The sequence below is a fragment of the Ostrea edulis genome, chromosome 10 (assembly GCF_947568905.1).
Source record: "Ostrea edulis chromosome 10, xbOstEdul1.1, whole genome shotgun sequence".
NCBI classification, from domain to species: domain Eukaryota; kingdom Metazoa; phylum Mollusca; class Bivalvia; order Ostreida; family Ostreidae; genus Ostrea; species Ostrea edulis.
In genome coordinates, this window is record NC_079173.1 from 16,354,113 (window position 1) to 16,366,016 (window position 11,904).

The 11,904-nt window shown below is 36.1% G+C and overlaps 1 protein-coding gene across 1 annotated transcript; it reads left to right on the top strand.

Annotated features, from left to right (window-relative positions):
* The first annotated feature begins 893 nt into the window (after positions 1-893).
* On the top strand, positions 894-11,904 carry LOC125667528 (slit homolog 2 protein-like). Its single transcript, XM_048901064.2, has 6 exons — positions 894-1,196; positions 4,468-4,539; positions 6,307-6,378; positions 7,356-7,427; positions 9,019-9,090; positions 11,645-11,904. The coding sequence occupies exons 1-6, from the start codon at positions 1,018-1,020 to the stop codon at positions 11,883-11,885; spliced, it is 708 nt and encodes a 235-aa protein (XP_048757021.2). The 5' UTR covers positions 894-1,017; the 3' UTR covers positions 11,886-11,904.

The following is an 11,904-nucleotide window of genomic DNA, read 5'->3' on the forward strand; positions in this document are numbered from 1 at the left end:
AGTTTCATCATAATTGTGTAGAACGCAAATAAAAACATGTTCATGGCTGTCGGCGCACATACTCCACCTTCATCAATGTCGTTCTATATTCGGTAGTTATTTTTATTCGGGGGTCGGGGTGGGTGACATTTTCGGCTCTGATGCCATTCCCCTCGCAAATCTCTTGTGCTAATTAAACACTAGTACCTTGTTAACATTGCAGATATCTGATGCGTCAATTTCCATCTCCCAATTTGTTTGAGTGGGGGTCAAACCATGATCAACACAATATTTGTATGGTTTCTTGTGTGTCAAGAATGCCGTTGGCGTCGCCATATCGCGCAAACTTCACTACAGGAACGTTTAAAAATGACATCACTTCTCTGCCGTGTAGGACATTCTGTGCTTGTAAAACCAGTATATTACGCATCACTGATTCCTTTGATATGAATTTTAATGCGATATATTTAATACGAAACTATTTGCTTTCATCTAATTGAATGGTACAACGAAAATGCCTATACTTATTTTTGTACGTGTACCAACAATGCATAGGATTTTCTTGTTATTCAGTAACATACCATTTCTCTTTTTTATTATGTATTTCAAATTTTAGATTTATTTTTTTTTAGAATAACAAAAATTTTCTCGTGTAGAACATCTTTTGGATTTGATGCATATTTCGCAGTGTTTACGTTTCATATAAGAAGTATTTGACATTGTTTATATTCCATATAAGGACTATTTGACATTGTTTATGTTTCATATAAAAACTATTTGACAATGTGTTTCACATAAGGACTATTCGGCACTGTGTTTCACATAAGGACTATTTGTTTGCGACACAGTGGCTACATAAAATTGAGTAAAGCGACAAATTCGATCAATGCGCGTGTGCTGACATAATTTACTACATGAGATCAAATGGAAGATCAAGTCGTTGGAGGGATAATTTAGTTCTTGCATTAACCAGGAAGAAATATTTGATAATACTTCTATTTAATGTAGATTAGCAACACTATCCCTCACATTCTAACGATGCAGCTGGTGGTGTGGTTGTCTGTCATGCTATCTGTGTTGTACAGCCAGGAGACGAACGCCTGTCCTGACCAGTGTAGCTGTAGTAAATCGTCTAGCTGTAATGGGACTGATGTAAATTGTGAAGGTAAAGGACTGAGCAGAGTGCCCACCAACATCCCTACGGACACTTGTATACTGTAAGTTATCTTAAACCTCTCACAGACAACATCAGAATAAACTCTCATACTAATCTAAATACCAGTAATGGACGGGTCATTCATCGTACAAGCGTTTCGCAATTTCTATGGTCGTTATAAAGATCTGGTTTGCCAGTGCGGCCTGTCGTTGGGTCGGGTGCTGTAGGGCGTGTTCCGTGCCGGTTGTTTAGCTGTTCTTGGCGCCCTGATTTTGGCTGCGGGTGACTCGGTTAGCCTGGTCGGGATGTGGGTCTCGCATCGGGTGTGGCCGGTCGGCGTGGGGTGCTTGCTTCTCTTGGGGGCTTGGTCCTCCCCTCTGGTGTGTCCAGGGATTGTTGCTTGCCCAGATCTGCTTTGTATTGGCTATGGGATTGGTCGCTGTTCGTTGTCTTCGCCTTTCATAAGCCCTTGTCGTTCTATTTTGATGCTTTTTTGTTGTTGAAGCAATAACCTGTTTCTCTGTTCATTAAGATTACATGTTAACTCAGGTACGTTTGCATGATCAAGACACGGGGCTCACGGCGGATGTGACCGGTCGATAGGGGATGTTTAAGTAGGACCCGGAGTCATCTGAAAGTAGTTCTTCTATCTCAAAGTAAATGCGCGTAATAATAAATACAAGTGAAACGCTTATCTGTTAGAAAAGAGTAAATGCGTCTACTTTCTGCATGACTTTGTCATTGTCGAAGCACAAATCTTTCGGCGGATAGACATGTACCAATTTACCTTTTATTGTGAATTCGTTTATTAGGTATTTCCACTTTTCTGTGTTTTTCTTATGTATATTACTATTGTTATTATCATTCTATATAGTTTTCCCTAACGGAGTGATTTTTTGTTTCAATACTTACACATGAATAAACTTTATCACTATATAGAACCTAACAAAATATGCTTTAGTGGGACCATATCCATATTGGGGAATTGTTCCAACCCGTTGATTAATGGTTCTACAAAGGTTACCCGTGGTCACCATTATAATGTAGTGATTATAAAAGGATTACAACTGGTCATCCATTGATGTAATAGTCATATAAGGGTTAGCTCTGGTCACCCATTGATGTAATGGTCATGAAAAATTAATTCTTGTCACCATAGATTATGGTTATATTCACCCTTCTTTCCACCCTTCCATGTCAATACGTATTTACAATGTGTAATTAGACACGTCTAAATTCCAGATGAAAAAAATCAAAATTCGTATTCAATATATTATATTGATCCAGGAGTAAAAAAATGCTTGACATCATCATGTTGTGGTCATAAGAAGCAAACATTTAAAAAAGGAATATATGGCATTATAATTCATAATGAAGCCCTTATATCGCAATTTTTTCATTTCCCCATTTCGTTTTTGATATCCCCATTCTCTTGTTCAAGCGATTAAGTTTGACCTTTTGTTCATATTTATCTCTGTAATACTCTGATGGAAAGGATATAAAAGTTTCAGAAATAGAAATCAAAATGAAACCCATTTCCTATGTTAATGTTACATCAAGGAAATGTCTAAGTAGGGTCTCTCCTTTAGTTGAAGATCATTTGGCAGGTTTTTTTTTTCTCTTTACTTATTTCATCTTTGTATATGTGTGCTATGACCAGGAAAATATAAAGAGATAGGAAATAATTTGAAATAAAAAACAAAATTGAACAAATTCCGAATTGATAAGCTTCAAAAAGCTTAAAGTAAACCGATGTGACTAGTCGACAGGGAATGCTTACATCTCCTAGGCACCTGATCCCAACTCTGGTATTTTCAAGGCCCCGTGTTTGTCAAACTATCTATTTTGTATTGCTTATAGGAGTTATGAAATTTATCACTGTTCCTTATCTTCTTAACATCACTGTAAAATTGTAAAGGGTATTTTGAAGAACTTAACAAATATTCAAATTTATAGAAGAAAAACCTTAACGTTTAATTCCATTTTGTTGCTACGGCGATATTGGTCCGCGTCATATAAAATTGATATTTTCATTTAGAACTATCCATCAAATAATATCAAACCCCGTTTACTGAATTAAATTATAAGGAATGAAAATAATTTTTATTTGTTGTATAAGACATTAAGTAAGTTTGGACAGTTTACACAATTTTATGAACCGCTTCGCGGTTTATAATGCTTAAACTACCCCATCTGTATCCCAATTCCATTCTCAATGACCATGTAGCGTGTGACAGCGTGGCGAGAATTCCATCGTCATCAAAAGCAAGCTTTTTGACTTACCTGGATTGTCGAGCGTTCTAGCTGGTTACATGCTGCTAGGAGAGTTGCTTCCGCAGGTCGTGAGTTCAACCCCGGGTAGGGGCGGAAGTGGGTATCCTAATAAAGGGAAAATTTTTGTGCTTTAGCCTATATTGAATATTTTTTCACTTAGGGCAGTTATGTTCATTTAAGAGTTCATTGTTATTACCGTGCTCTCTCTCTCTCTCGATCGATCGAAAGAGAGAGAGAGAGAGAGAGAGAGAGAGAGAGAGAGAGAGAGAGAGAGAGAGAGATATCTGTGTGTGTAGCTATATATCCATTTTGCGACTGCGAGAATACTAGTATTTTGTATATAAAGATGTTTAATAATTATTCATTATGATGGGATATAAAGATCTTTAATGATTATTCATTATGATGGGATATAAAAAGCTTTAATTATTATTCATCATGATGGGATATAAAGATCTTTAATGATTATTCATTATGATGGGATATGGAGATCTTTAATTATTATTCATTATGATGGGATATAAAGATCTTTAATGATTATTCATTATGATGGGATTTAAAGATCTTTAATGATTATTCATTATGATGGGATATAAAGATCTTTAATGATTATTCATCATGATGGGATATAGAGATATTTAATGATTATTCATTATGATGGGATTTAAAGATCGTTAATGATTCATTGTGATGGGATTTAAAGATCTTTATTGCTTATTCATTATGATGGGATATAAAGATCTTTAATGATTATTCATTATGATGGGATTTACAGATCTTTAATGATTATTCATTAAGATGGGATTTATAGATCTTTAATGATTATTCATTATGATGGGATTTACAGATCTTTAATGATTATTCATTATGATGGGATTTACAGATCTTTAATGATTATTCATTACGATGGGATTTAATCCCCAAATACCATTGAATATTTGTTGATGCCGGTATACGTATATTGCATCAAGATTTTCAAATTTTATTCATTGCAATTTATTTCAACAATACAGTGTTCATGAATTCAGATTAATCAATATATCTTTACTATTATGTAGAAATCTGAAACGGAATCAAATTACTATATTACCAGATGGGATCTTGGATACCCTTATAAATTTGCAGTATATGTAAGTATCTCTCTATGGCTCGTATTTACTGTATGACTGTATAATATCTATATTCTGAGAGTAATTATATATATATATATATTATACAATATACACCATTGTCTCTTTTCTCAACAATTATAATTGCTTCATTATTACGCCCCACATCATTGATATTATATTTGTTATCACATACTGGGTTGGTGGAATTTAAGTTTCAGAGAAATTCATTTCATTGTACGAGCTCATATTTTGAAATTGATAATTCATTGTGCACTACACAATGCGGATCAACAGCTATGTTGAAATAGGCCTTAGTTTGAGCATTGAAAACAAGAACAACACACGTGTTTACTTAGTCATCGTTGGATATACATGTATTTTTATACTCCCGTCGTTTATACGTCCTATAGTATGTTCCGGCACTGTCCGTGTGTCTGTCTTGCTGTCCGTCCGAGGTTATATTTTCCGGATTTTATAACTATTAGGTCAAACAGTCATCCAACTTTTTTCATTACGGATACAGATATTACTCTGAAATTTAGTCACAAGCTTCCTCAAAGAGGAATACAAGTTCAGTTTGCATTTCAGCTGGATTGGTCTGTCCGTCTGTCCAAAGTAATGTTTTCCAGACTTTTTTCCGCAGATGCATGTACAGCGTTGAAATTTGACCATTATTTCTCCCTCAAGAAGCGTAAGAGAGAGAGAGTTTGCATTTCAGCTGGATTGGTGCACCGTGACCTACATTAAGGGTAGAAGTACGTCAAACAGTTTTCCGGATTTTTTTTGGTATATGGATGCAAGTATTGCCCTGAAAGAAGATGGGTGACTTTATCCATCCGATAACCCACAGATGGAAAAATATCAAAGTTAAAATTAAAACTCTCCAGAAATAGAAAAATTTGAATTCTAGTTAAAACAATCAATCCATAGTTTCCAAAAAAGCTTTTTCGATGTACCCATTTCAAAGGAACATTGAAAAAATCCTATTTAAAATCACGTATACGCGAAAAAACGCAAAAATAACAGGGGTTTTTTTTTATGGAAAGCTGTCTGTGAAACAAATTCTGATGATAATTTTGATTAAATGTTTTTCTTTGAAGTTTGATCTAAATATTTGTATTTAGATCTAAATATTTTGAACAGCGCTTTAGTACAGTACTGTATCTATTGTAAATACCGGTTCCATCAATGCGGATTTTAAACTCCCGATTCGCGACCAGTGCCCACTCATATTGGCCTATTGTTCGCCAAGTTCGCCCATCTTCTTTAGTTACAACCTCCATCTCAACGAAATGCATAATCAATTCATATTTCAAACATTTCAGTTTAAATGGTGCACCATGACCTACTTTATAACTCATCAAATATACATGTACAGATATTACACGGACATTTTGTCACAACCTCTTAGAGAAATACATAATCAATTGACATGTCAGTTGGATTCATGCACCATGACCTTTTTAAGGATTTTCTATTCAGAATGTGTGGTATCAATTCAGAGTGCATAATATGCTTCCAGATTGAATTTCACTGACTGAATAAATATATATTTAATATGAAATATTTCGGATCTGTATACACATCTCTTATAACTATTCATCACGATGGGGTTTACCCTCCCCCCCCCCCCCCCTCCCCCCTGTTCCCCATACCAAGAATTATTTGGTACAGTAAGTATTCTAGATATTATTGGAATTCAGATTTTCAAATTTTTATTCATAGCAATATATGTATTTCAACAAATTCACTGTTGAAATTAATCCAGCTATTTTTGTCATTCAGAAATCTGAGATGGAATCTAATAACGACATTACCGGAGGCCATCTTTGATCGTTTGGTGAATTTGCTGGCTCTGTAAGTATTTCTCTAGGACTCGTATTTACTGTATATCTGAATAACATTTTCATAGTACTGGAGTTTTACGAAGAGGCTTACTTTTACAATTTAAAGGGATCAACTCCAAATACAGAAATTGGACCGAAATAAATATACAGACTGCTTCAGTATAAGCACTAAAAACCGATAATTATGTTTATTATTAAAATATTGTAAACTCTTTAGCAACTCTTGGGGATCCGGGTTAGAGCAGGTCCTCAGTAACCTTGCTTGTCGTAAGAGGCGACTAAATATGGAAGCAGAAAGGGTAGGGGGTTTGAGGGCCGCCCTAAGGCCCCCGATGGGTCCAGGGCAAAGCCCTAGTGGGGGTCCAGGGGGCTAAGTCCCCGGAAGCTGGTGTATTTTAGACGATTAAGAAAGGTATTTTCAAAGTCTACAATACACATTTTCTTTAATTTTAAACACAGGCACATGGGGTAAGGACATCGTAACTTCCTTCAATTTAAAAAACCCGATTATCCATTAGTTTTACTGCAATTCTTTTTTAATTTTGAGACGTTTTGTACTCTTTTTATAACAACTAAATTAAATGCATTTTGAATTCCGTGAAAGCTTAATTAAAACTACTAAAATTCGATGTATCTAAAATGAAAGAAGATACAATCAAATTTTAGTAGTTTTAACGTCATTTTTAAAGACCCGGAGCCCGAGCTCGAAAGAGATAAACATTCAGCATTTTCGACCAAATATTTACTTCTGTTTTTATATTATTTAAAATATAATATTCATTTTAACTGCACTTTAAACGTGGAAGCACATGCTTCCGTGCTTCTTGGGAAGCTACGCCACTGGTCATGAAAACAATATGATGAATAGCATCTCTCAAATCAATCAATGAATATTGGGAGCAATGTTTTACTTTAAAGTTTCAAATCTAGTGCATTGCTCTAGACTCTTGAAAAATAAGGATATCATACACATCTTGCATTATTTAGGTCTCTTCGAGACAATAGAATAACAACATTACCCAGAGGAATTTTTGACAACTTGGTGAATTTGACGACTCTGTAAGTATATCCTTATAATTGTACCTACATGTATTGAACAATATCCATACACTCAGAATAAGTTAAAGAAATATGTGATGAAGAACCTTTAAATTTCAAAATGTTATAGCTTATTTCATACTGTCATTTGATCAACACAAAATCAATAGTAGTTCTCCATATCTTATTCTATCATAGCTGCAGAACTGTAGCTCTTCGAGAAACTATTGTAATAAATTAGAGAGCTACAGATCCACTCCTTTAACCTTCGATTTACGGCGCACACAAAAACTGCGCACGGTTGAGGCCTCATGTCGTTGTATTCTTGTATTGCCGTCTCATGAATTTAATATCAAAAACTTCTGAAATCCTGAATAAACCTTTGGGTGTAGATAATTCAATGTTAATCTCGATATCTCTCTGATTTAGATACCTGAGTAATAATCTCGATATCTTTCTGATTCAGATACCTGAGTAATAATCTCGATATCTCTCTGATTTAGGCACCTGAGTAATAATTTCGATATCTCTCTGATTTAGATACCTGAGTAATAATCTCGATATCTCACTTATTTAGATACCCGAGTAATAATCTCGATATCTCTCTGATTTAGGCACCTGAGTAATAATCTCGATATCTCTCTGATTTAGTACCTGAGTAATAATCTCAATATCTCACTGATTTAGATACCTGAGTAATAATCTCGATATCTCACTGATTTAGATACCTGAGTAATGATATCGATATCTTTCTGATTTAGATACATGAGTAATAATTTCGATATCTCTCTGATTTAGATACCCGAGTAATAATCTCGATATCTCTCTGATTTAGGCACCTGAGTAATAATCTCGATATCTCTCTGATTTAGATACCTGAGTAATAATCTCAATATCTCACTGATTTAGATACCTGAGTAATAATCTCGATATCTCACTGATTTAGATACCTGAGTAATGATATCGATATCTTTCTGATTTAGATACATGAGTAATAATTTCGATATCTCTCTGATTTAGATACCCGAGTAATAATCTCGATATCTCTCTGATTTAGGCACCTGAGTAATAATCTCGATATCTCTCTGATTTAGATACCTGAGTAATAATCTCGATATCTCATTGATTTAGATACCTGAGTAATAATCTCGATATCTCTCTGATTTAGATACCTGAGTAATAATCTCGATATCTCTCTGATTTAGATACCCGAGTAATAATCTCGATATCTCTCTGATTTAGATACCTGAATAATAATCTCCATATCTCTCTGATTTAGATATCTGAATAATAATCTCGATATCTCTCTGATTTAAATACCTGAGTAATAATCTCGATATCTCTCTGATTTAGATACCTGAGTAATAATCTCGATATCTCTCTGATTTAGATATCTGAGTAATAATCTCGATATCTCTCTGATTTAGGCACCTGAGTAATAATCTCGATATCTCTCTGATTTAGATATCTGAGTAATAATCTCGATATCTCTCTGATTTAGATACCTGAGTAATAATCTCGATATCTTTCTGATTTAGATACCTGGGTAATAATCTCGATATCTCACTGATTTAGATACCTGAGTAATAATCACGATATCTCTCTGATTTAGATACCTGAGTAATAATCAAATAACGACGCTTCAGAAACAGGGGTTTGGTAGATTGATGAAACTACAAACAATGTAAGTGTTTACTTTTTTTGACATCCGTATGATCTGTTTGCTGTTTTCCGCCACATTCCACAATTTTTCAGTTAGCTGACGACGCTCAGTTTTTATTGGTGGAAGAGATAACCCAGATACAATGTACCACCGACCTTCCGCAAGTAAACTGGGAAACTTTCTCACTTACCGGCGCGATCGGGATACGAACCCGCGCCGACCAGAGGTGAGAGGTCGTGTGGTTTCGAGCGCGGTGCTCTAACCACTCGGCCACGGAGTATGATCTGTATTTCCCCGTTATAAATATAGAACATTCGTGACGTTTTGATACAGGTATTCCCCAATATAAATATAGAACATTCGTGACGTTTTGATACAGGTAATGCATATGATGGTACATCTTTTTTTCGTATCAAACTGCAAACACCGTATCATTAAGTTTTCGGTATTTATACACCAGTGTCTCCATCACTTAAGAAATGCTCAACAGTCATAATATAGCATGGATCAAATCACAAGTTGCATGTCTCTTGAAGTTGGAAAGTTGACTCAAAGGTGAAAAGGAAGATGTCGAAGGTTTATGTTGTGCAATGTGTAAAAGTGATTAAAAGTGATTGACGAAGTGTACCTTGTGGAAATAAAACAATGCTCATTAAAAACGAAATATATTCGAGAAATATACTAGCGTTAAAAAGAAACTGTGTAGTTTAGTAATTTTATTTATAGATTGATATATATACAAAATACTATATATGTACATGTGACATTATATCATGCTATATATGTTATGTATATCTTTATCTAATATAATGCATTGTCCTTAAAATCGAACATCAAATCAAGGATAGTTACAACCACTGAAAATAAGGGGGGGGGGGGGGGTGCAAAAAAAGTTTCACAAGTTTGATAGTGTGTATGACCGCCATTTCCACCGATGCATTTTTCACAACTACGACTCCTTCGACGAATCAGGTTATGCAGAAATGCCTGGGGAATGTTCCGCCATATGTGCAATGAAGAACGATGTAAAGCGTCCAATGTAGCAAGGGGGGGGGGGGTACTCTTGACGTAAACGTCGTTCCATTTCATTCCAAACATGTTCTACAGGCGATAAATCCGGTGACAGCTAGCACATTCGCGTATTGCTGCTGTAGATAGTCACTAACAACGTGTGTAGTGTGTAGTGTGCAGTCATGCGTTTTCCTGCTGCAGAATGACGTTACGCTTGTCGTTGTAAATGAATGACATGCTGACGTACAATTTCGTCACACTAGTGTACGTCGGTTGATTGCCACCCACTATCACCAAAGGGCTCTTCCCATGTTTTGTAATTTCACCAAAGACCATAACTCTCTCTCCGCCGAATTGGCGGCGCTGAATAACCCAGGCGTCTGATATTCTCCGACACGACCGTCACTGCTGTCGAGATGAAATCTCAACTCGTCTGTAAACAGAACTCCCGCCCAATATCTGCTATGAAACGACGATGCTTCCTACACCGCACTAACCTCGCAACACGAGGACGGCAGAGCAGAACAGGACAGATAGCAGGACGGATGTTGTCCTATCGGAATCTGTACTTTACGGTACATTTTTGTACTTATCCGTCGATGCCCAGAGATGCTACTAGCAGTTAATGAAGCCGACTGAAAGCAATTACGCAAATGTGTGATGCCTGTTTATATACGTATCTTGCCGACGTGACGTCACACGCGGGCTTCGTGGTCGTCGGCGGTCCTGAACAGTGCCAGTTTGCTGATATCGTCTTAAAGCAGTGTTAAATTCAATATTACCATGCCACATTGCTTTGAGACATCCCAATAACACTCAAACGTTCATTTTCAACCATGTGCGTCCTCTATCAATCAAAATTGTATTGGAAAACCCAATGTTTTTTCTGTTTCAATGCATTAAATATTGTCAATGAATGCATGAAATTCTAATCGATTACTAAGAGTCGCTTAGACTCGAAACTCTAGAAAAGCGTGCTGTGGCCATGAGATTGACGTTAGAGTGTCATCATTAGGTCAAATGTTGTCTGACGTGTTTCATACAAATTGTTTATTAGGTCATTCTTTACACACTGATTTCCACTACGCATTACTCTATTTGCCTGATCAAGATATAGGAATCGTGGTGGGTGTGTCCGGATGGCGGGAGATTACATGATCACACCTCTGGTATATTCAGGGGTCCGTGTTTTCTCGACTCTCTATTTTGCATTCTGTATAGAATTTATGAGATTCACTGTTGGCTATTTTCACTTGTTCATTGCCCACTGTTTTCTTTTTTTATGCAGTTTTTGACTGCGAATAACTCCGTTTACCTAAACAGGATATAGTGCTCACGGCGGGTGTGACTGGTCGACACGGGATGCTTACTCCTCCTAGGCACCTGATCCCACCTCTGGTGTGTCCAGGGGTCCGTGTTTATCCAACTATCTATTTTGTATTGCTTGTAGGAGTTCTGAAATTGATCACTGTTCGTTATCTTCACATTTCATTGTACTATCGCATTGTCAATGTATATATAACACACCTTTATTCTGTATCTTTCATCTGTACATCTGTTTTAGCGCAGTCGACGGAAATCCTTTGAATTGTGATTGTCGGTTAGTCGCCTTTCTCGGGTTTGCCGAATCGAGAACCTTGACATTAAAGATCTCCAAAGAACCTTCGTGTCAAAGCCCTCTTAATCTCAAAGGAACATTGCTGAAGGACAAAGTACTTCAAGAAATGGTTTGTGATTCAGGTAAACTATTTATTCTTGTACTGCAGATACTTGTCTTAAACAAACATGCTTTCTTATTAATATAACATGTCCACTGATACATCT

Excerpts from the sequence above, each read along its gene's own strand:
- LOC125667528 (XM_048901064.2), top strand. The coding sequence starts at position 1,018 with ATGCAGCTGGTGGTGTGGTTGTCTGTCATGCTATCTGTGTTGTACAGC. Across the intron at positions 7,428-9,018 it reads TTGGTGAATTTGACGACTCT|ATACCTGAGTAATAATCAAA; the intron begins GTAAGTATATCC and ends TCTCTGATTTAG. Across the intron at positions 9,091-11,644 it reads TTGATGAAACTACAAACAAT|CGCAGTCGACGGAAATCCTT; the intron begins GTAAGTGTTTAC and ends CATCTGTTTTAG.